Consider the following 25,615-nt stretch of genomic DNA (forward strand, 5'->3'; position numbering starts at 1 on the left):
GTACATTTTACGTAAAACTGAAAGTATCCCACGCCAGAGTGAAGCCCGCTTTTTGACAGCGGCAGCGCGCGCGTGTGTGCGTGTGTGCATTAAAGAGACAGGGGTTTATTTCCAACAGGTCTTCCCTAATTTCCAGGGAACGTCTTGCGGAGAGGCGAAAAGGGGCTGCGGGCTCAGGGCTGTGCGCCACGGCTGCGGGCGTCTGGGGAGTGAGGCGCTGACCTGGGGCGGTCATCTCGCCACCGTGGCCTCCCCGCGGCTCCTGAGAGCCAGTCACTCTCTCCTTTCCCCATTTTCTCTTTCCCTGGGTAACAGCACAGAACTGTTGTGCTTCGCCCATAAGAATCATTTTCTTTCTATCCCTCTGTGCTTTTGCAGTTGCTCTGGAGTGGGAGGGGGTGTGTCCCTCCCTAAGACCCGGCTCGGGGACCTCCCGCGGAGCCCGGAGCACGTTCCCAGGGACTGGGACTCCAGAGACTGCCCGCGCTTTGTCCTCCGGCCCTCGGCCGCTCACAGAGAGGTGGAAGCCTTAGTGCCTCAATCGACCCGGCCCCCAGCACTCCCCTCCCCGGGCTGGAACCCGCCCTGACTCTGGCTCCTCGGTCTTTATTCCTCCGCCTCTGTCCCTACGACCCTTGAGAGCTGGGAACTCGGTGCATCCAGTTGCTTTAGACCCAGTTGCTTGTTGGGGCTCTCCTATCCTGGGTCCCTGGTTTGGCATGGGGGCCCCCTCCGGCCCTTGGGCCCAGGCCCGCGCCGTTTCCCTCACCCCAACCCCTTCCCTCGAGGCCGCCCAGGCTCCGGGAGGCCCTGGCGCTACCCTTCCGGACCCGCAACCCTCCAAACTTGGGCTGGATTCCGCTTCACCACGCGCTCCCTCCCGCCTCCCCTTGCCCGCTGCGGAGCTGTAACTTGGAGGCTCAGCTCTCAACTTCGGGTGATTTTTCTTTCCTGTCCTCTCCGTGGGCAAAGTTTCCTGAGCGCTGCCGCGGGCTCGGGGCTTTCACTTCGGGCCCGGGCGTCAGCAGGCAGGGAGCTAGAGCGGCGGCAGCGGGGAGGGGAAGTGGGTGTGCGCACCGAGGAGGGTGTCCGGGAGCAACTCTACCTGGCTTCCCTCCGCCCGCGCCTCCCTGGCCCTGGGTTGCAGCCTCCTGGGGCACTCTTCCTCCCCTCCCCCCTTAAATAATCTTTCATTTTAGGGTCCGCGTGTGGCGGGGGGGAGCAAGGCACAAGTCTTGCTCCCCCCCTCCCAACCCGCCGCCCCTTTCTTCTCTCCCGGCCACGCCACCGCCGCGGCGCTCGCTGCGGCCACTGGTGAGCCAGCGGCCCCAGAGCCCCCTCCCCTTCACCCGCCCCTCCCCCAGGGGCCGCGTCTGGCGTCTGCAGAGCCCCCCGCCCCGCACCTCCCCCGCCCCGCACTGGCCATTGGCTTGTCCTGGTCTCTTTTTCATGTCCAGCCCCTGATGTGTGTCCATTGGTGTGAGCTTCCCCTTCCCTCCTCCCCTTCTCTCCTGCTCGCCCTGCCCATGTTTTGTGTGTCTCTGTCCATCCAGACTCCTGACGTTCAAGTTCGCAGGGACGTCACGTCCGCACTTGAACTTGCAGCTCAGGGGGGCTTTTGCCATTTTTTTCATCTCTCTCTCTCTCTCTCTCTCTCCCTCTATCTCTCTTCTCTCTCTCTCTCTCTCTCTCCTTTTTTTTTTTTTTTTTTTTGCTTAAAAAAAAAAAGCCATGACGGCTCTCCCACAATTCATCTTCCCTGCGCCATCTTTGTATTATTTCTAATTTATTTTGGATGTCAAAAGGCACTGATGAAGATATTTTCTCTGGAGTCTCCTTCTTTCTAACCCGGCTCTCCCGATGTGAACCGAGCCGTCGTCCGCCCGCCGCCGCCGCCGCCGCCGCCGCCGCCGCCCGCCCCGCAGCCCACCATGTCTCGCCGCAAGCAAGGCAAACCCCAGCACTTAAGCAAACGGGAATTCTCGCGTAAGTAACCCAATAATAGTAATAATAATTATTAATAATCACGAGAGCGCGCAGGACGAGAAGCAAGAGCGAGGGGGAGAAAGAGGTGTGTGCATGCATTTTAAAAATTTTCACGTGAAAAACCTCAGAGAGTCGAAGTAAAAGAGATTAAAGGGGAAAAATACCCTCATCACCTCTCGAATCACAGTCGTGTGTGCACTTTTGAGATAGCACGCACCTTTCAATTTTATTTAATTTTACAAAAATTTGACTCCTCCTCTTTCCTCCTTTTCCGCCGCTTTATTTCTCTTTTCAAAAAGGAATGCAATGAACCCCCCCCCCCCCGATTTTGCAAAATAATGAACAATGCTAAGGATGGGAACAACTCACAGGCAAACCTGGGGGTGGGAGCTGAAGGGAAAGGAGGTTGCTTCCACTCACCGTAGGAAAACTGAGGGATGGGGGGAGGCATTCCAAGTCTAAAAAACAATTCCTGGGGAGAAAAGATCGGCCCTTGGACACCAAAGCGCTCACGATCAAGTGTGCAGCGGGAGGAAAGTAGTCATCCTCACAATAGTGAGAAAGTGGGACTGTGGAAAGGGGCCCCCGGCGCTCCTGAGTCTGCGGAGTCGGGAGAGGGGCTGCGGTGGCGGGGAAAGCCTGGTGACCGAGAAGGACAGGAGACGCGGCCGGCGCTGCCGCCTTTTGTTCCGGCCGGAGGTGGGTGTTTGTCCCGCTGCCTTTTGTGCCGGCTCCTAGTGCTTGCCCTTCTGCGCCGCCGCCGCCGAAGGCAGGAGCAAGGGCCGGGGGAGGAGGCAGCCGGGGGGCACGCGGGAGAGGGAGGGAGGGAGCCTGGGCCGCGGCCGCCCGGTTGCGGCTGCCCGCCCCTCCCGGCGGAACCTTAGAGGCGGCAAGGAGAAGACGTGCAAAATAAATAAATAAAATTTGAATTAAATTAAACAAGGCAAGAGAATGTACAATTTCTTGCCCTCAAACAGAAGTCAAACGCTCTGCCAGCCCTTTTCTTCACCATTTTCCTACCCCCCCCCCCCCGCAAAAATCTCACAATCTCTAATCGGGGGAAAAAAAACATTGACAATGACCTCCTTCCCCCAAACCCCTTCAGTGGTAAACTTAGAGCGCCGGCGGCACAGAGAGGAGCGAGGAACTCCCTCCTCTTACTATTTTTTGGAAGATTTTCAAAAAAAGTGGAAGTGGATTTTGATTGGGAAAAATCTCGTGTCTGAATGTTTACAAGCACCGCGTGTGCGGGAGCCTCCTGCCAACAAACAGACAGAGGACCGTGCGCGGCGCGGCTGCCCGGGAGCAGGCGGCGGCCTCGGCCGGGCCTCGCGCGACCTCGCCGCGCCCCAGTCTAACCCGGGATCGCCCACCCCGCGCCCGCCGCCCACCCGCCAGGCACCGCGGCTGGCCAAACTGCGACTCGGAGCCTGTCGGGTCCGCGGTCTCCGTCCACCTCCAGCACAATGCCCAGATCTCCTCCCGACCTCCCAGACTGTGAAATCCGCTGGATGAAACTCTGTTTTGCAAAGCATTTTTATTTTGCAAAGCAACTGTGTAAGCACGTTCTGCGCGCCTGCTCCACGTAGCCCCGGGTACTCTCTCGGTTTTCTCTAGCTCCGGACCCGGGGGAGGTCACCACGTGCTTTCCCTGCCCCCTCCCACTCTGTCGGGCCACCAGCCTCTTGCACCGGACCGTATCCAGACCAGGTTGACGAAGGGGGTGGGGTAGGGGAGAAGTGTGTTCGAATATGCATTTTGGGGCTACTGTATCCCAGGACCCTGCACGCTCCACCTTTAGGTTCTTGTTCTTTACCTTGGGCCTGGCTTGGTCGGGGGTCCTCGTGAGCCTGTGTGAGGGGGGAGTTGTGGTGGTGGTGGTGGTGGTGGCTAACTCCAACTGAGCTGCGCCTGGGAAGACCGGCGGTAGGCAATTAGGAAAGTTTGCGATTAAGAGAGAGAAAGACGTGAGAGGGCCCGCATCAAACCCAGCTCCCGCATTCATGACTCTTTTAATTTTTGATGTAAGTTTAAAGGACCACCTATACTCGTTTCTGTATTTTTTAAAGGTGGGGGTGCGCACAGGGAATTGAATTTTTCACTGGGTCCTGGAACTTGTCACACACTTCGGAAGCTCCCCCGCCCGGGCACGTTGCGGGGCCCTCCCTCTCCCCACCCCCGCGCATCCCTCCCTCGCGCTCTCCCCCGCCCCCCACTCCCCGGGCCGCGCCGGATGCGGAGCAGACGCGGCGCGCGGCGGTGTGAAGTTACAACCCGGCCAGGTACCGGCGGGAAGGAAGGGCAGTGTTCGCAGGACTCGGGAAAGCCGGGCCGTTCGGAAGGATGCAGTGGGGGCTCAAAGGACCGACTGGGGCGCGCAGTGCGAACTGCTCCCTGGTACCTCCTCCCTCTTGGGTCCATTTCGGGACACTCCAAGATGGGAGGGTTAGTCTCCCCGCCCGTCCCAGTGCGGGCACTGGGTTAGGGGGCCAGATTTTGTGGGGGCATGGAGATCTCTCCTTTCTCTTATTTTCTGGGTGCGCAGGGGGTGGGTGGGAGTCATTCCTGGTCCTTAGGATCCCCCCCCCCCCCCTTTGCTACGTGGGCCGAATGAGCCATTCGGTCGCTAGGAGGCAGAACAAGATCAAGAAAGCTCAGCGAACTTGAACCTGTACCAGAGCCTCCCCCACCCCCTGCCCGGCGTTCCTTGGCCAGGGAGGGACGAGCTTTGCGAGGGTGGGGGTGGGGGTAACGAACGGTTGGGCAGAATTCCCTTTCTTCCCCCCACCCCCATCACCCCTTGTGTCTTTGTTCTTCATTTTGACTTTAAAAATGCTTCTGGCCAGGGCCGGGAAGAGGAGACCGGGCGCGCGGCCGCCACCCCTGTGTGCGAGCCTACGAGACCAGTGCGTGTCGGGCGCGGAGCGGGGTGCAGTTTTCGCTTTCTTTCGGGCCAGGCATTTTTGGTACGAAGGAAAGGGGAGTGCGCGCTCTCAGGCTTCAGGGCACCGCCAAAGGGAGGAATATATAGCAAGTTCGCATTTAGTCTCCAGGTTCACTTCTCCCAACCCCTCATCCCCGCGCAAAGCACAGGTCTCGGCGGCTAAGGCAAGCTTGCCGGGCGGCTCGGCAGCCCGATGCTCCCCCTCCCCGCCTCCCGCAGCTCTCGCCTCGGAGCCCGAAATCACAACAATAGTAATAGTTATCATCATAATGATGCGGGCAAGCAGCGTCATTAATAATGAATAACCGTGGCCGCCGCCTGACGCACACCGGGTACCCAGACTTACGGGGGGAAAGCATTTGCACGGATCCTGTAAAGTAAAGAGTGTTAGCGTGTGGACACAGAATGAATTTCAGGACCCGCGCTTGTGGGATGTTGGGGGGGGGGTGTAAGGAAACCAAGACTGCACCAGATTAAACAGCCGAATTTTCCAAACCTCACTTCCCTTTTCACCAACTGGCGGGCCTAGGGAACCATCACCCCGCGGCCAGGCTGGATGGGCGTGCACGCTGCGGTGGAGGCCCCTGGCTGCCCGCCGCCTCCGGGCCCTGGATCCCGGGCCCCAAGGCCGCTGCTGCACGTGTTAGCAGCTAGCGCGGCCAGATCCTGTAGCCTGAAGGCTGATCGCTTTGTGCTTCAGAGTCCGGGCGCCCAACTTCACTTTCTGCACTGCCCACCCCATGCTGGGCCCCCGGCCCCGGGCCTGTAGCCTCTGGCTTCGCTTTTGTTTCTTTGCTTTCCCCCCTCTGCATTTCAGCCCCCGTTTGCTTTACCCTGTTAAGAAAATTCAAGGGGAAGGACTTGGAAAGCAAACTTGAAGACACATCTCCTTTTACCCCTCCCCCCTCCCCAGCAGCCCTCATTTCCCTTGCTTCTTCCCGACATGTCTTCTAAGGATTTTTTTTTTTTTTTTTTTAATTTATTCTTCTGCAACTACAGAGAGAAGAGAGATCTCAGTCAGCCTTCGGGACATTGAGATGTTCCAGTAGGTTTTGCTGAACGCAGAAGCATTTTATTTTCTATTTCTTCCTTCTCTTGTAAAGAGAATTCGCGGCTAATTATTATGATTATTTGCCCACTCCCTTCCACTTCAATCGAGGACTCCCTGCTTTGTAGCCAGAGTTAGGCCGGAGCTTAGAAACGATGGTTTTATTGGGGGGAAGAGGATAGAGTTGAGTCGATGGAGGGGGTAAAATGATTGAGGTTAGAAATGTTTTTAGGGAAAGAGGAATTTGCATTAAAATACAGAGAAATTATCTGATGCCCAGAAAGGAAATGTTGATTGCCACTGAGAAAAGATGTCAATGCAAATCAGTAGACTGCAACAAGAGAATTGTATTTTCATATTTTCTTTGTGCCCCACTTCGTCTGATTTTTAATAATATAGCAGCAATAATAAAAACACGTTTTGGTCTTTCTCTGAACATTTCTAACCAAATGTTTTTCAAGGAGCCGATGTTAAATGTATTTCATACATTAGGATATAATTCTTGTTAATTAGCAATAATTTACGTTAAGAGCATAGAAAATGTTGAGGTTACAGGTTTTATATCTGTACATTTGATCATCTTGTTATTTTCAAGAACTTTGCCTCCTATAAAATTAATTAGGTGAAATGTGGAGGTGTAATCAGCAACCTGTGAATTACCACTTCATTTCCTGGTTTTGATTGTAAATCAGTTCAGTCACTACATTTAGAAGACTTTAACCAAGTCTGTTTTGTACCGAATTACCTTTAACTATTTGATACCTAGGAGAATATTTTCTTTTGCTTCTAAATAATACTCCCACATTCAGGCCTTGGGAATTAAAAAAACAAGTAAACCCAATTTTTAATGGCGGAATTTGTAAAAATGTTTTAACTTTAATAAAATATTTTTTTCCTGAGTCTTCCTCCGGTCTGCAAACCTCAGCACCTGTAGTTAATGCTAAACAACAACAACAGCAAAAAGCCAACATTTGTCAGTGTGTACTTCATTCAAATAGCAGGGATCTTGGAGAATGAGTTCCCTATTTCATTCTTCAATTGGTCAAAATGAAAGCAAAATGTTGGAGAAAAATGACAGAAAGGCACAAAGCAGAAGCACTTCCATTCCTCTCCTTTTATTTGAGAAGTATGCATGTGCATTTTGAATTTACCATTTGATCAGAATGTTGGGCAAAGAAACATTAAAGTGCTGACTTTGCTGTCTTTATTAGTAGGGATATAACCTTCATATTCCTGTAGTGACCTTATGTTAAATTAGGAGGTGTACCAGAGGCTAGAAATTATGACATGTCCTACTTGAGCACAGGTGCAGCTAGGCAGGACTCTCTCAATATTATTTCACCTAGCACATCTGGGAGTTACTCCAGATCTTCCCCCTCAATATTCAGCCTGGGTAGGGTTGAAATAAATTTAACCTGAGTTCACTGGATTTTTGCACTTTATCAAAATCTGTTCCAATATTCTACACTCAAATTAAAATCTATTTTTTGATTCTCTGTGGCTTTAAGTTCATTAAATGTGAAATTGGCAGCTTGCTAAAGAAGGTCAGACTGATTAACTGTTTAAGACTTGTACATTTTCTGCTTCACTTTTTTTTAACTGGCAACATCCTGGTCGTGTTTTGTATTTTATGATTTTTTTTTTTTTTTTGAGGGGATAGAGCAAGCATAAGATTTCACAAGCAGAGACTTCTCAGATCTCCTTTCCCCTCTGGAAGGTTAAAAAAAAAAAATGATAGAAGCCGTTCAAATAGATGCTGGAGTATTTTGGTGCAAAGTTAAAAAAAAAAAAAAAAAAAAAAAAGAAAAACAGGAAAGAAAGACATGTCTACCTTGTTATACCATCCGCTGGTGATTATGTGTGCAGAAATAGTCCCATAATGAAGCATTTTGGAGCTCATTCAGAAAATTAGTCAACTTTGACAACATTAGGCGAAGTATTTCAAGTCTAAAGAAAGGACTTCTCAGCCCTTTTCTGAAATGTGGCGTTTGCTTGACCATTCTGATTTTTATGTCATGGATGCCACCAAGTGCAAACATGTTTAGAATATTTTAGGCTTTCCTTTCTTCAGAATGAAAAAATGACTAATTGGCTTATTTTCTTAAGTACTCAAAGTATCCCATTTAGCTAATGTGTCTGAGAAGAATTGCCAGTGAATTTGGTATTTCTTTGATTTTGTGGCACTGCTGAGAGTAAGATCAGAAAGATTTTTGGCAGAGTGAATTATGCTGCGTTATGATTATTACTTAGATCAGTTTCACAGGTGAATGCAGTAGTTTCCTTGTTGCAGCAGTGTAAATGTGGCACATTGTGGTATAGTAGCTTTCTAATTTATGAAACTGTATACTTAGGCATATATACATTCACACACAAAAGAGTATGTGTTTATTCCCCTCTTTTCTTCTTTGGCATAATAGACAACTTGGTGTACAGGATAAAAAGAAACAAATTTGGTTTCAATCTGTTTTTACCAGTTTTTCTTGGTAGTTATCATTTAAGCTTTCTTTATGCCCCTTGTATTAACTATTTAAATCACATTCTTCCAAAACTTATAAACCAGACATATTTGAATTGTGTGTGTGTGTGTGTGTGTGTGTGTGTGTGTGTGTTTTCTTTAGAGTTAATACAAGTCAGACAGGTTTCTTTAAATACATGATGATTTGCTTCATTGATAAGTGCACTTTCTTGTTGATCACCTCCACATCCTTATACATTTTGTATGCTCAAATTTTCTGTTACATAGAGAAAGCTAGAAACATTTTATGTAATGTGGTAATGTGGGATGGGGTTGAGAATGTTTTTTTTTTCCCTTTTCTCTCCCCTCTGGCACTTAAATAATTGTGCTTTTGTTTTTCCAACCACAGCCGAACCTCTTGAAGCCATTCTTACAGATGATGAACCAGACCACGGCCCGTTGGGAGCTCCTGAAGGGGACCATGACCTCCTCACCTGTGGGCAGTGCCAGATGAACTTCCCATTGGGGGACATTCTTATTTTTATCGAGCACAAACGGAAACAATGCAATGGCAGCCTCTGCTTAGAAAAAGCTGTGGATAAGCCACCTTCCCCTTCACCAATCGAGATGAAAAAAGCATCCAATCCTGTGGAGGTTGGCATCCAGGTCACGCCAGAGGATGACGATTGTTTATCAACGTCATCTAGAGGAATTTGCCCCAAACAGGAACACATAGCAGGTAAATGAGAAGCAAGGAGAAAAGCTGTTTGCATGTTTTCTTTTCATTTTCAGAGGCGCTGTAGCCAAGCAGTAAGGAGTGGTGAAGTGCTTTCTGTATATCTCCATGTGACTGTCCATGACAGCCCTGTAATGTTAAAATAATCATTCCTATTGCATATGTCCAGAACACAGAAAATAAATATTTTCCACCTCATGGAGTCAGATGTAGGTGGAATAGGTACACACACCTGACACCCTCTCTCTGGATCTGTTGACTTTGAATTTCTTTCCGTTACCCTGCCTGCCTTCTTCTCACTTTGAAGTGTTGAACCTTAACTACACTCAGCCCCATTTCCAACATCCATTTCTGGCCTTGGTGACTTGTCAGAGGCAAAGTGGTCAGCCACATAGACATTTGTGGTTCAGCCAATGACCTGCCTGACTCAGGATACCTGGTTGGGCCTCCCTAGGAGTGCAGTTAGTTAAAGGGTTCCCGAAGTGGCGTGGGTTGTCAGGGTGACTTAGAGAGGGTGGAAAGAGTTAACTGAGCTCCAGGGCTAGCCTTGGATCCATATTGGCTGTCAGCCCGTATGGGGCTGTAATTAAACACAGCCCCGTGGTGGGATGACACCGTGACCTTGACTTTAAGATGCCATTTTCGACTGGCCAGGCCAGAGTAGAGAGGGCAGTTGCTGAAGCGCACAGACATGCTTACTCGAAAAGTTTAAGGGCATGTTGGAAATTTCAAAAGGTTGGTTTGACAGGAACGGCTGCTCCCTGCAGCCTGCCTCCTCAGCTCAATGATAAATGCTTCTCTGTGCTCTCTCTTGTCTCTGATGTGGTTTTGACAGATGTATCTTGATTTTGTTTGTGGTTTACACAACCACATGTCACCCTTACAAATGTCCAGTCCAGACTCCACTGTTTCTGTATAACACAATGTAAAATTTTTCTTGGGAAAATACATATACATATTCAACAGCTCTCTTTCCTTCAGTTAATTTTACCAGGGAGGTAGCTAGATGTGTGGGTTTCTTAGCAGCTCAAGGGAAAAGGAATTAAAGGCTAAGAGAGGGACTTAAATTCCCTACTCTGAGTGATAAACAGCAACAGTATATGATGACCCTTAAGATACTCTTTTGATTTAGCACATTAGACAAAGCAAGTGCAGATTCTGTGGTGAGAGAAACGCCACGCCTATCAATGGATCACTTTCTTCCATCTCTCCACCCACCAAAGGCAGAAGGTTCATTCGATTTTAGGAAAAGTAGTGCACATAATCAATGGATTTCCCTGAAACTTGTCTCTCTGACATAGTTTGACCATAAAGTTGAATCATAATACGTTAGTGGCCAGAGGGGACTAAATGTCATATTATTTCTTCTCTCCTTCTCTGGAATTTGATCATTAAAATCATCCACGTGGCATTTTCTTTCTTTTTAAAAAACATTTTCTGTAATACTTTTCCTTTAGTGAAATGAGAAGTCTGCTACCAGAGAAGCTGCATTTGTGAAGTGTTTTTCTTGAATCTACCACATTTAGCTTATGTGACACATAGGTTGAGGTTTTCATCTCTCCCACCCCACAGTCGGATATGGCAATGACCATTTCCATGTGCTGTCTTGTGACTGGAAGGAAAATGAACAGAAGTGTAAGGCATGATTAATGAAGCAAGAGCAGGCGGAAGGGGATTTGTCGTCTTTGGAGATCCAAAGCCTTGCTAAATCACCAAATATGGAGTAACGCTTGCGTGATGTAACACCGTATTTACATATCGAGCTGCTCGTTTAAAAGACAAAACACAGTGTCTGTCAGGCAAGAATTAAAACCACACTTCTTTCTGAGGTCCTAGATAGTTATTCAGTCTCAGATTAACCAGCTTGAAATTCTGGGCCTCTGTATTTAGAGGAGGACTCTGAGGCTGGGGAAGACCTTATAAATAGTTAAGGCATTTTTTCTTACAGTTGTGAATCTACATGGGAAAAGAAATTAGCTTTAATTCTCTGGTTGTCATAATGGTTCTGTTCCTTTTTTTTTTTTTTTTGAAATGGTATAATAGCAGAATCCAGAGAAGTCCCTTCCCACCACCACCAAAAGGGCAAATTTGAGATATATTTTATGAGTCTAATAAGACATAGTTGCACTGAGATGGAAAGCTATCCAAGCTGTCTAAGATAGTCAGTGGGTGCGCAAGTGCTGCGACCCAGGTGAGGTAAACCTTGTAAGCAGGAATAATTGCAAAATCTTGATTCCTTTCATTGTGTTTAATCACCTGTTCCCACCCTGGAATTGGCTGAACATAAATAGCATGGTCACATCTCAAAGTGAGATGTCAGTAACTAGAATCATGACTTATCATAATTCACAGTAATGAATTAAGAGTTTCCTATGGTGAAATTAACATTCTACCAATGCACATAAATTATGATGCTCTGGCCCTCAGGTGCCCCTGAAGCAAAGTTCTGGAAAGACGGCTATGTACTCCCAGCCCATTTCTCTAATGCACATCTCCACAATTCTGTTTTTCCTTTTCTTCTTCTTCTTTTTCTCATGAGGAAGGAAACAATAACAGTAATCATTCAGTAGATATTTGAATTGTGTCACAAAAAGAAAGGAGAAGCAATGCTCTGTATTAGGAAGGAGATATATTGATGAATCTCTAGAAGAATATGTTTGGCAACTACATAAAAGGTAGTCATTTAAGCACGCTGTGTAGAAAAGGCTTTATTAAAGTGATGTAAGTTGGATTTGAGTTCACAGTGTGCTCTGTGCCATTTTATAGAAAGGAAGCAGGAATAAAACCGTGACAGATCCTCGTCAGATAAATAAAGCTTAGAATTTGGAGCTTTCAAATAGGAGAATAAGGTAGAGTTCTTAAGCTCTGTAGTAAAATGGTGTGCATTTTGACTGTTCTCAGAACTCCCAAAGCCGAGTGGGTTTTGGAGGATGCTTTTTACCTGGTGAATAGATGGTATGTGCTCCCACATTCCATTCCTGCGCAGGTGTTACCTGTGTACAGAGACATTGATCAGGTTGTTTTTCCATTTTATTCTTATATTCAGAGTATTGTGTGATTGTGATCTATAGAGACCACTGAAATAGTATTAATTGAACTGGAAATTAGCACCTTTTATTGTGTTGGCCCAGTCAGTTCATATGTGTGTGCAAGTACTCACCATCAGATATAAGCAGCTTTAACTGGCAGTCAGAGCTTTCAATATGGATTTTGTTTTGTTTTTGAGTCTCTTATTTTATGATGGGGGAAATATTAATGGAAGGTTAGTGGACATGAAACTGCTGTTCCCTTAGAGAAAAGGCCAAAAATATTAACCCATAGTGTCAGATTTGGAGTTTTGACTTATTGCACATAGGAATCTTTAAATTAGGGTTGAACTGTCATAGAAGTTAGCGTGTAGAGGAAATGGGGAAAATATGATAAATCCTACAAAATGCAGTAAAGTCTGCTGTTTTTGATATGTAACATTGTTTTCTCCTTAAAATCATGAACGTAAACACTTATATCAGGATATTTGAAATACTTGCCTAGACAATACAGCTGATGTCTAGATAATGGTATGTAAGACAGAAACTCTCATGAAGGGGGTTATACTAATTTTAGCATATTGCTTACAGGTAAATCAAGTATAACATATTTGTGCTTTTCAGAATTTAGAAAGTCAACTTACCTTTTCTTTTTGTACCCATTCTAATTCTTTTCTAACTTGGACTGAACTGGAGGATGCATTTGTATACTTTATGATATAATTGTAAAAGAGTATAAATTATAGTATCCTATTATAACTACTTATTTTTCATTTCTCTTCATTTGTGTGATTCTGAATAAAAACTACTGACCTCTGAAGTGAATTTTCAAACCTGGCAGCTAAAACAAAAAAACACCAGCACAAAAAAACAAAACAAAACAAAACAAAAAAACCCAACAAAACAACCAATATACTGGCAAACATTTTATTTACCTTCAGAATCCAGAGAGTTGAGAATATTGTTTCCTAATAAATACCTAGGATTTCCATAGGGAGCTCTGTTTGTGAATCCCCTTCCCAAAGACTCATGTTCATGAAACTGGGAGTCCTATATACAAGCTGTATTTGTAAATAAGACAGAGAAAGGTTGTGAACTGGCAGCTTGGATGTTTTGTCAAAGTACAATGTCAGAGAAACTCTTTCTAAGACAAATTGTAAATAGAACTGTCACAGTGATTGCATGATTGAGCCGCAGAAGTGTCCTACAATTGTTGGCATTGTCAGAGGACTTTTGAAAGCTTAATTAAACACGGTGGCCCGCATGGCTGCTAAATTTACTTTGGAAAGCCAAAAAGAAAAAAAAAAATATCTAAAATGTATAAGATCCCAAAGATCCCAAAGTTCTTCTGACGGTGCCCTTTTGGTGGCACAGAAAAGATGCATTGTGCATTTTCCGAGTCGTCTTTTATAAATAATAGTTTTGAGAATAGGTCCACGTGATATGAAGATCATCCTGTGTGTGATGTGGAGATTGTGTTAGTTTTTCTGTCTCCTGCTGTTACAGACAGTTAATGTAAAAATGGCCTTTTATTGGAAACACAAATATGTATTCACTTCAAGAACAGGAGCAGAGGGGGACAAAGTTTCCCTCCCATTCTCTGTGTTTATTCTGTGAAAGCTTAAAAAAAAAACAGTGCTGTAATTTCTCAAATCATCCCTTCCCTTGTTGTGTGGCAGGTTGTGCCTTTTCCTTTAAAGGATCTGAAATATGTTTTGCACACCTTTCTCACAGTGAATGTGGCATTTAATTGTGGAGCTGCCCATGGGCTGAAAAATGTAACTGGGTGTAGAAACGTGTAGGAGGGTCAAGATAGGCACCTTCAGCTCAGGGAAGAGGCAAGTTGGATGCATATTAATGGCACATTTTAGAGTCCTGGAAAATCATTAATTTCACACTGCAGTCTCTGTAGTTTGGTTAATGTGGGAGGGCTAAATTGGGGTACCTAACAAACATGCAAATCCTGGGGCAACATTTTTCAGATTTTCATGATTTCTTAATGAAAGTGTTTAATAAAGGAGAACAGATGAATGGTGACTTCCCACACTAGTCAGTGAGCAAGGGAGAAAGTTTGGCTTTCCTTTGGGGGAAAATATTAAATCTAAAAGAAGTAGAAAGCCCAGCTCGGGAGATGCACCGAGATTGCATCACTCCCTGTTAATTTAATCCACTTTGGTTGGTCTGTTCACACCCTTTATTGCACAAAGAAATCATTTGACAAAATTTACCCCAAGCCCAAGTCTGTTTTTACATACAGTAGTACCAGCTTTGTGCAATAAAAAGCACTTAGCATCAAGCTGGACCCAGCCTGGCACCTTGCCACTTTTTTAGCATGAGATTTAATCACCAAGGATCTTTAGTACCTTTCTGCTTGTTCAGATTTCATTTGGGTCATGGCTATGTCAGCAGTGTTGTTATTTCAAGGATTTAAAAAAAAAAAAGATTTTAACTGAGGGCCCACTTTTAATATTAAATCAAGCAGGTTTTTATTTTATGTATCAATTTGGAGGACATTAATAAAGTTCATAAAATATGTCCAGACTATATAATTTAAAGGAGAATGAGCAGTATTTTTATTTGTAATATGAATAGAAAATTGACCATTGTATCCTTTTCTCTCTGTCTTTTCTCCTGCTCAAGTAGATAAGCACCCTTAAACTGTTTCTCCCCTTTACTGCCAGGGTATAGAGCACTGGCCAATATCAGTAAATTTACCTTTGTAATTTGCCATGTAGTTTTTACAACAATGACCTAATTAATTTGAGCACGAACCATATTATTGCTACTGGAGTCATTTTCTGTCACAAACTTAATTTCCAGGAAATGTAACCTGATGAATAAGAATTCTTCAGCTCTCCACATGTGCTCCTAGAGACCAAAGGCAGATTTAAAATAATAATAATAAAAAAATGCCAGCATTATTAAAGCCAGTATTCTTGATGCCAAACTCAATTTGAAGCCAGTAAACATCAGACTGTATTTTTAATCAGTTTTAGAATGTAACGTATTCCAAATTGGGTTCACTGGAATTTGTCTCCCTGCTTTTTACTGGCCAGCTGCACTCCCTATGCATTTTTAAAACATTTCAGCAAAGGCTTTTGCTGTTCTTAGCAGGGTTCGTAACTTGGGGTCTATTTCTGAGCTCATTCGTCATTCTGCGATGGCATTGAGTTAGGTTGGCAAGGGAAGGATTTGAGGCATGGGGGGTGGTGAGGTCACTTCTGATCCCAGCAGGGAATAGGTGAGCTTCATTTGCCTTTACAATAGGTGCACAGTTACTGCACCTTGGAGGAGCTCTCAGGTGCCGCTCAGATGGGCGCATGTAAATGCCCTGTCAGATGCAGAGCTGGAATATTAATGCTTCTTCCACCACCGCACCATAATAAAGCTGTACACAGCAAGCTTAATATGCAGCTAGTCTGGGGAATTGTATAAACTTAGATAGCCCAGTGTGAAAGACAGCAATGGAAGAATGCTCGCTATGCCACAGTTTCCATCTTGTTCTCCTTTGATCTATAGCAAAATGAAAACATCATCCTTTCCTCCTCTTGGAGTTGTCTCCCCAACTCTGCTATCTCCCCATCCACCACCAGAAATTTTTTGCATGTGCTGGTATGGAGAAATGGGACATAATTTGTTTCATATGGTTAATTACAGGCGTTTGAATATTTAAAATTTTAAATAGCCACAGTTCCAGCTTTTCCTGTTAAAAGTATGTGATTTGAACAAAGGGATTACAGTGTAAATATTTGTGGTTATTTGCAACACCCCTCTTCCCTATTAAACACACACACGCACACACACACACACACACACACACACACACACGAGTTTAAAATCTAGTGCTGACTTAAAGGACTTCACCTTCATTTGTACTTTTTTTTTTTTAACCAACTTTCAACTGGAACTCCATTAAAATGCTTTACCATTATATTTTTGAGTCCGCTGTTGCTTGAGGTTTTAAAGAGGATTTTGATAATGTGTTCATTTAACAGAATCAACAGCTGTCAGAACCAGTTGTGGTAAATCCACAAAACGAACAAAGAAAAATACACAGGTTTCCTGAAACAAAACACTTGGAAAAATAAGGTGCCAAGAACTGGCAAATTAGAAGTTTGCAGACAGGGAACTGAAGTGGCTCGTCTCTTGGTTTGCCCTAGAGACTGATCTGAGCAGATCTGATGCAATGCTGCTGGGAGGTGGACCTGAGCAGGTTGCTCCTTAAGGCAACGCTGTGTGCTGTGTGCTACTGACGTGTGCACCAGAGGTAGGCCGGGCCTCGGTTCGCTCCCTCTGCTCCTTACTTTTCTTTTGGATCTTCTTATATAGATAAAATATCAAGTTCTTAGAGTGCTAAACAACAAATTATATCCACCTTAAGGTGAGACGATCAGGTTTAAACTTCCTGTAAAAGAGGCCAGAAGGCGCCTCCCACACCCTTTTCCAGATAGGGTTTGGCAGTGTGTTATTCAGGACCGAATCACTCTCTGCCAGGCAATTCCCAGTGGGAACCTGGAGCAGGTATGTTGATGAAGGGGATACCTGGGGACCTTTGGTCACTCACAATGAGTTTTTGTTTGTATCCTCACTGTTGTTAGCACTGGCGCTGAACAATTACACCCACAATTTGATCTCAGTTTTAGATAGAGGTAAATCCATTGATTAAAAACTCCTATTAAAATGAAGAATGGAATTATTGTGAAACCTGCAAAGGTACTTTCAGAAGGAACACAGGTGCCTGTATCCACCCCCCTCTTCTATTTTCTTTTTTGAACTTTCTGAAAAATACCAGGGAGGCTCCTGCTAAGCATCAGGGCATTTAAATTTATATTCATCACTTGTTCATTTTCTTGATATGTAATGATGGTTTTTTTTAAAAAAAGCTTTGGGGGGAATCACATCTGCTAATTTTTAGGGAAATAAGATATATCTTGGATTCTCACTTTAGTTGGAGCACAATGTTTTATGTGCCAAGTCTGATCTTTTATTATGTTTCAAATATAGTTTCTCTTTAGGCAAAAGAACTCAAACCCCCCAAAACCATAAAACAAAACCTGAAGCACTTTCCTTCACCAATTATAGGTATACCATGATTTCATGATTTATTTACATTTAAAGGCAAGCCTATAATGAACCATTTGCTGCCCATTTTAACTCCTCCACCCCAAATCCTTTGAGTTCACAGTTAAAACAATGCATTAACCAATGTTAAAATTTATATCTCAGGAGTTTCTCTCTCCTACTTCATCCCACCTTAAGATTTAAACAAAAAAAAAATTATTCTTTTACATTTAAAAGTGAACATTGGCTACTGAAGAATGATTTAAAGACTGAAAAAAAAATTTTTAATAATAAATCCTAACCTTCTCATGTTATGTTTTTGTTATGTTAAGGGGAAAAAATCAATAAGGAAAAATTTAATTCTGATAAAGATACTCTTGGATCTTTGAAAACAACTGCTGTCCTTTTAACTAAAACATTTGAGCAGCTTCAAAGACTATGTATTTCTTCTGATCTTGGAGCTGTGTGACTGGTAGCAAGAAAGAAAAAAAAATCTTATTCTACATACAAGTGGATTGCTTAACAAGTCAGCACAGACACGTACTTGTTTGTACAATAGAGATAAAAATTCCTGTATAAAAATAATTCAGCTGCTGACAGCAGGCATTGTTGTTGGACCTGTCTTTTGTGCTTGTCCCAGCTCTGGGCCCTCCTCCCCTCCTATCTGCTTGGGGCAGCCTGCTGCCTGCAGACTCCTGACCAGAAGTTAATTGCTATATATTAAATATATAGGTATTGTATTTAAAGAGGAATATCCCAAGTCCTCCTATAGGCATTCCACTCTACTTTCTGATGTGACTGTAGCATTGCCAGCAGGGGGGTGGCAGGCAGACGCTCTAATAGGGAAAATGACTTGAAGGCAGTTAGGGGAAATTTGGCCTTCAAGTCCCATTTGCTCTGCAGTGTAGCATCGGTTTCTAAACTTTTGTTTTTAATCTAATTCTGATTTACCCTGTCACATCCCATATCAACCCTCATTGAACTCTACTCATGTAGAGTAACATTAGTGTCAAACGGAATTGGTCAGGACTGTGGACCTGTGGCTCATACAGATGGTGGTGAATGCAGGTTCCATGCAGCTCTGCATCCTATCCTTTCTAATAAATGTTAAAATGTGGCACACTTCTGAGCAGGGCCCGTGGATAAGAGTCAGGGAATCAGGAATAGTACCTGAGGTTTTCTTCCCTTTCTTTCTTTCCCACTTCCTGATGCTCCTACATTTCCAGTAAGATTAACTCTATTAAGAAGTCTGATCCTGGAGGGTGGAGAGGGGAAGGGTGGCAGAAAGAAGTTTCTGGAATATTTTTCAATAGGAGTGCAAACAAAATCCCCACAAGCAGAGAGCCTTTGGGGTCTAGCAGTGGAGCTCTCAGCATGGACACGTGGCCCTTTCAGAGCTGTTCTCAGTCTGACTTATACCCTGGCTGGGATGGGACTTCCACACACTTCCGAGCTTTCACCTGGTTTGGGGTATTTGGGGTGGGGGAACAGGAGGAGTTCATTGGGAATTCTGCCACTAGACTTTTCAAAATGTCAGGAGGTTGGTAAGATGTCAGCGTTCAAGGAAAGGATTCTTCTCTGGTCTGGTAATTGGGAAGCACAAAAACCCAAATTCCCACGGTACTCTAATAACTGGGGTGGGCTGGTGGCGGTGGTGGACATCACAACTTCCTAAATGTCAGCTGATGCCTGCATGACCCATTCCTCTTGGATCAAGTGCTGCCAGAGCAGAATGGGGGAAATCAGGACGATAAATAGCAAAGGACAGGATTTTCACTCCTCAGAAGTAAAGCAGACCTCGGTCCTCTGCCTCCCCTTCCATTCCTCTCCTTTCTTGCTCTTCCCTTTGGAAGCAGAAACTTCTAAAATTAATGCCACTCCAAGCCCATGAAAAAGCTGTTTTTCTACCATAGTGGATGTTTACACAGGAGAGGCAACTCGAGGGGAAAAGGCATTCTGGGAGGGTGGAGGGACGCGTGTTAATCTGTGCTGTTGGAGTCTTGTGCAGTATTGCCTATAAGCAACTCTGGGCTGTTTTTGATAAATTACCATGTTTAGAGATAGGTTTGGCTCTTAAGGGCTTAGTTTTATGAACAAAGTCCGTAACGATGTTTGCAGCCTCTGTCTGTCTTTTAGCCCCTTTGGCTTGACTAGAAGCTCTATGTTTAGTTTAAGCTCAGTCTGGAAGATATAACAATTTTGCATTAAAAAAATGAGGAAATCATAGGAAGAAAAACCCTTTGCTTTTTGGATGAATCTTACTGATAATTTGCTAAAGCTCATTTGAATTTTAAGCACTTCTTTAATCTTCAAAGGCTAAATTGCTTTATGAATATGCATGGTGTGGGCAGACTTCAGTTCATTACCTAGTTGTAAATTCTAATGACCATTAGGTCCTTCCAGTAATTGCGAATTGTTTTGCATTTTTGATTGGCCTATTAACATGTACATTCGGTGCACATCAGGCTGGCCTGTCAGCCTGCTGAAGGAGAAAAAAAAGGTGAAAATTGTTTATAGCACCAAGATTCTTAGATTTTCAATCTTGCAAAATTGATGATGTAAAAAAATTAAAGCAGTGTTTTTTCTTCTCAAGATTGAAAGTTCACCAAGAGATTTGACATATTTAATTTACATGATGACTTTGCACTCCTTCATTAATGCAATTTGCATATGAAGCTGTTGTTAATCACTTTTGATCATGTTTTGTGTATTAGCTGCCTCAGTGGCTCTCCTCCTCAGATGCCCCAGTAGAAAGAAGCAAAATGATGCCTCTTCTTGCCAAGTTTCCTTTAGTGAATTGAGGAATTAGAAGTCTAACCTTGAGTAATTACATATGTTTTATCCGTTTTCTTTTAATGTTAAATACAGTTTGTGGACGTGTTGGCTGGAAATTGTTCTCATTTGGGGAGAAGACTGTAAAATTTAAGTATGTGATGGAGGCACATCCAGAGATGCACAGAAATATGGATTGCCTGTCTGTCCTGCACACACACTGTTGGGCAGGTTCGTTGTTAGCAGTTGGATGATAGGCTTAGATGTTCCAGTATTAAGACGTCAGGTTCCTACTTTGGAAGAGAGAAGGCTACAATCCTTTCTAACAGGCTTTGGGTTTCTTAAAATAAATGGCTAGCACCTTCACAACGTTTTGGGCCTGGGTTTGGATGACTCTTTTTTTATCTTTTAGGTCCAGTAAGTTTTCCTGTCCTGAGCTGCAGGGTGTTCTCCTCTGGCAGGTCAAAGTAAATCATGGTCCCCAGGCTGCCCCCTCCTCCCCATGCCTCTCTCAAGGTACATCAGTGCCCTGGTTGTAAAAACAAGGTGCTAACTAACGGTTTCTGACTTTCTTGAGAGCCTGTGATTTTAGTGTTTGCCTTTGCTGTGGAATAGCCTCTGCTCTATTATTGATGTTCGTCTTTGGTTTATGAGTTTATCACTGGTTAACAAGCAGAATCAGAACACTGAAACTGCTATTCTGATTAAAGGGAATGTTTAATGAAAGAAAATAAATTGTGATGGAAAATGAACAGTGTGTAAGAAACATAACTATAATTTTAACCTCTGAGGGACCTAGCCTTGCCCTACCGTGACTTCCATCCATACCATGCTAAAAGCATGCTTCAGTTCAAAGTTGTTAATATTCAGCTGGGAAACAGTATCCAGAACACAAATAAATTATTAAGTGCATGAACTTTTTAGGCAGTAAGATGAACTGATGGGGTCCATCTGTGAGATCCAGGGGCTTTTTATTTGTGTGTGTCGAGCGATTCTGCCCTCTCCGACTTCACAGCCTTTGGTCTCCGGCCAACTGCATGCATAATTGATTCCACACGCACTATCATTTTCTTGATGTAATTGCTTTACTAAGATATGATGAAATCTAATGGATAATTTGCTATTTGAAAATGGGCAAAAAAATCTTCATACTTTATGTTGGGGGTGGGTGGGGAGTGGAGAAATGGGGTGCTCAGGTGACCGAGTAGTTAAGAAAGCAAAACAAAACAGACAGGACTCACTAAAGCAGCGTGCGCCTGCCTCAGCCACGTTGGCTGTGGATGGGAAGGTCTTTGTGACATATGGAAGCCAGTGTATAAATCTCTCTATCTCATATCAACCCCCTTCATTCCTTCTCTCTCTGTCTCTCCCCCAAACTTTACAAGAAAGGGATCCTAACAAGGTAAAAAGTAAACAATTTAGTCATCGTAAGCCTTATTATTCAGTCTATCCAGGAGTTTTGCCATGTCGGTTTATTTAACTTCCAGGAATGTAAACACTGACAACACAGCCCTCGAAGCAGCAAGAAAGATTACAGTATTAGAGTTAAAAACGCGAGCATGGAGTAGCTGTGCTTTATACTCAGCTATAATAACACTGTACATTGAAATGTAATGGTAAGTCAAGACCGACTGGGAACTTCTGCTTATATGGAGTACAAATTTCACTCTAATAGATTGGCATAATCTAGTATACCCAGAGTAGATTGTTATATAATGGAGAAACTGTATAAATGTCAAGTACACAAATAATTTTACAGGAAGTAAATGAAAAGTATTAGAATTTCTTAAATCACCATTAAATTTTGTTGGTGGGACAATCTCATTAGCTCCCTCAAAATCATGTGTGGCTTTGCATAAGCCTTTCGGAAACGTATTTTGAGGGAATTTACAGACGTTGAAACATTGTTTTAATCCAAACCAGTTCATGCTTTAAATGTACCTTAAAAAAATTGTAGTTTTTCAAAGTACTTAAAGGGAGTGGAGGACTAGAAAGCATATAAAGCAAATCCATCTCACTGTGGCAAACTGTTTTTCAAGTAAAGTCATAATAATGAACAACACATGATGTGAAATTTGATCAGCAAACATATACTTATGCCAAGGAATTTTCTTTCTTTCATTCTTTTTTTTTTTTTTTCACCATTCACATACCAAGGTTCTGTAAATCAGTAAACCAGGCAGAGTGACTGTTGTAAGGGGGAGACCAAACCCTAATATGCAGAATGGCGCAGAAGCTGTTGTTTTAGAGAAGCATTAATGCCACTACCACTAACAACAACAACCCCAAAAAACCCTTTTTACAAAACTGGAAATGACAGAATAGTTTTAAAAGGAAAAAAGAAAAAAACTACTACCTTCTGACGCTCAAAACTTCAAACTATTAATAGACCACCAGTGAGATAGACTGCCTTTGTGCCTTGAAATGCAAAACGAGGGAAATAATTAGCAGAGGAACAAAATTCTCAAAATTTGAAGAACTTCTGTGATTACTGGGGGTACAGTGAAAAGAAAATGCAAATTTCTTCCTGATCTTAATTAGATTCGATTGTGCGGTGGATGTGTTGGATTTGGGGGGAGGGGTGGGGGCAGGGAGTGCGGCGGGTGGGGTGAGGCCCAGGCTGAGTGACTGGAGACAGGTTAGCAGGGCCAGGCGCTGTGGCAGGAACAAAGGCGGCTTCTAGCGCTGGTGCAGTATAGGGTGCCTTGAGCCAGATGCTGATGGCGCCGGGATTTCATTTGTCTTTCTTTGGGGCGGGTGGACACTGACTTAACTGCTGGGGCCGACTTACCAAGCAAAAACAGCCTGTGGCTAACTTTTCCTGACCACATAGGTAAGACATTATGAACCCCACCTTGGGCTCTAGAGCCATCCATTTCTCATGGTGGCATCTTTGCAGAGCCCCACACCAGGGCATAGCCCAAACACGCACTTGAGAGTTTAATGGTGGTGGTTGATCAGAGTTCTGCCAAAGTGTGTGCAGCAAGTTTCGTTGGCTGCATTTCCCCTTGTGTGAAATAATAAAAGCCCTGGCCAAGGCTTATGAATCTATTTTTGTTTCATTAATATTATTTATTATGTATTTTATTAATATTTTTAGGAGGGACTGTGCTCTCATTTGACCATTTGTAGTTATAATTAATACATTCCGTACTGGTTGTAAAAAGTGTACTTGCATTTAATTGCAAGTCAGGATAAATTAATGGATATGATTTAAAACAAAACTCACTTAAAATATTCTTGCAAGGAGCAAAGGAGGGGGCAGCCCCTGCATTTAATTTATTTTCTGGGTGAGTGTCAGTGGTGAGAAGGTTGGAGGACCTGGGAGGGTCTAAAGGGATCTGGGGAGGTATGTGCAGGATGGTGGGGGCACAGAGGGAGAGTGGAAAACCTGCCCAGGAGGAGGGCCATCCAGGAGCTCTGGTCTTTTCTTTAATTTCTGAGGTTGCCAGGAGGGGCTTAAGCAAAGTGGTCAAGTCCATCTGCTCTGGAGAAGGTGGTAAAGAAAAGAGGTTAGTGGCAAGAGAGAAGGAGCACAAAGGGAAAATTGTACGTTGGGAGCATTGCTCTCCCTGGCCGTGGTGTAGCCAGACTGGTTTAGCAGACAGAATGATAGATTGTTTTGTCAAGGGTCCCAGGGTGCGCCCTGAACTTGAAGCACTTTGTTTATCTTGAATAGAAAGGGAAAAGCGCAGACATAATCGATGTCTAGTTTTTAGGAGCTCGAAAGAGGTAGGAGAACAGAGAAGACTCCGGGAGGGGCAGGGGCTGTGGGGGAGGTGCGGGCCCTGGTTGTGGCTGTCCATTAACAGATGAACTTGGCCAGGGGCCAGGCTTTAGATGAGAGCGTGTCAGGGCCCCAGTGCAGCCAAGCCTTTTCAGTGTCTCCCCGCCTTTTCTTTCTTCTTTTTTCTTTTTCTTCTTCTTCTTATTTATTTTTCTTTAAATGCCTGCTGACTGTACATCAAATACTCTTAGGTCTTTTGGCTAAAGGCAGAAAAATAATAATAATAATTAATAAATAAATAAATTAATTAAATCAAAAGACACACAGGTCAATTATTTTGTTCTCCTCTGAACCAGTTGGGGCCAGTCTTTTGGCTGCACACATGGGGTTCTATCATCTTTCCTGGCTTCCCACTGGGGGGAAAAAAAAGAGTTGTGATAACGCCAGTAACCCAAGGGCCCTGGTTGGGAAGGGTTGGTCACGTTCAGGAGACCAGTGTGTGAGCTCGAGGCTGCAGCAGGGCAGGGCCTGGCTTAGTGGGGCCTGTATGTGCAGGTAGGAAATTGGTGGAAACAAAACAAAACAAAGATTTAAAATTCTAACTTGTTGGAAAGGACCTGTGAATTAATCTGTTGGTGACTGAGAAAGATAATACTCAAGAAAGGCCCAGGAAAGGCCAGGGATGGGGAAAAGGTGCCCAAGGAAGCGTCTCAGAGCTGATGATGGCAAACCCATGTGTTTGGGCTGGTTTTGTTCTTGATTATCTTATCTTTCTTGGTCTGTTTCTGTCTTTTTTTAGTTTATTGTGACATTACGCATTCCACATATGAGAGTTGGCAAGCGCGAGTCATCAGCCCAATAACTTCCTGACATTTTTAGCTCTTTTAATGTGCAGTCCTAACCCTCCTGCCACCAATGGCGAGGTAATTGAATTTTCCTGTTACTTACTGGCAGGTGGCATGTTCTGGTTCCCACCAGAGGGGCTACTGGGGCTAAATCTGGGTTCATAGCATTCCAGCTAGGAAACACCAGGGCTTCCAAGTGGTTTGGGGACCTGTCCGAAATGCCATTCACACAATAATACTTTTCCACCCCCACGGTTGCCTTGAAAAGGTGCCATAGTGAACATTGGTACAAAATGTGACAAAATCATGTTTCTGTCTCTAGGCTGAAGCCTCATAAGGGAGGTGGATTTTTATCCTCCTTTTTTAGGGGCAATAGAAACTGGGAAATTTGGGAGCCTCTGGGCTCATCCTACTGATAACTCATAAAACTCAGCTTTAAATGTAGTCTGCTCTTCCGTCTAGGTTTATTTGTAAGCTGAGTTGGTAAGAAAGGGAAGAGGGGCTGAAAGAGGGGTATAAACTCTCAAAAATATGTTCGATATCCTTTCTTTTCAAAACTCTTTGGTTTCTAGTTACATGAAGTACCAGGGTTTGGACTGAGGTTGAAAAGATGCTGCCCTCTCTAGTTGCGTGATCTTGTGTGGTTTTCATCTCTCCAAGCCTCAGTTCCCTCATCTGTAAAGTGGGGGGAACCTTAGAACTCACCTCGTGGGCCACATGAGAACTCTGGGGGCATCCGTCTTAGTACTGGACCCAGTTAAGGTAAGCACTTACCAAAGGGCCAGTTTTTATTATGACTCATGACTTGGGACTTTTTCTCCTATAAGAGCTGGAATGGGATGCTAGGTTGAGGTAAGAGGAGAGGAGAGCATGTGGGATCTAAAGAACTCAGTCTCTTTATGCCTCAGGGTGACTCCTTCTGTTTGAACCTGTGGGGATGGGTTCTTGGGTGGGGACAGATAGCAAATCCTTTGAGGTAGGATGATGAGGGACAGGGCCAGGACCATTGGCAGCT

The 25,615-nt window shown here is 44.3% G+C and overlaps 1 protein-coding gene across 10 annotated transcripts in view; it reads left to right on the forward strand.

Moving 5' to 3' along the window:
• Positions 1-745: 745 nt before the first annotated feature.
• The window catches only part of Bcl11a (BCL11 transcription factor A), a 96,972-nt gene continuing 72,102 nt past the window's right edge, over positions 746-25,615 (forward strand). For 2 of the 10 annotated variants that reach the window (XM_047523213.1, XM_047523214.1), the window contains exons 1-3: positions 1,061-1,314; positions 1,730-1,986; positions 8,843-9,172. In XM_047523213.1, coding sequence (XP_047379169.1) covers positions 1,932-1,986; positions 8,843-9,172 — 385 coding nt within the window. In that variant the 5' untranslated portion in view covers positions 1,061-1,314; positions 1,730-1,931. Of the gene's footprint in view, positions 938-1,060; positions 1,315-1,729; positions 1,987-4,219; positions 4,269-8,842; positions 9,173-25,615 lie in introns of those variants that run through there. The other 8 variants (XM_047523206.1, XM_047523212.1, XM_047523208.1 and 5 more) reach the window with 7 other exon arrangements.

This window comes from Sciurus carolinensis, chromosome 13, assembly GCF_902686445.1.
Source record: "Sciurus carolinensis chromosome 13, mSciCar1.2, whole genome shotgun sequence".
NCBI lineage: Eukaryota > Metazoa > Chordata > Mammalia > Rodentia > Sciuridae > Sciurus > Sciurus carolinensis.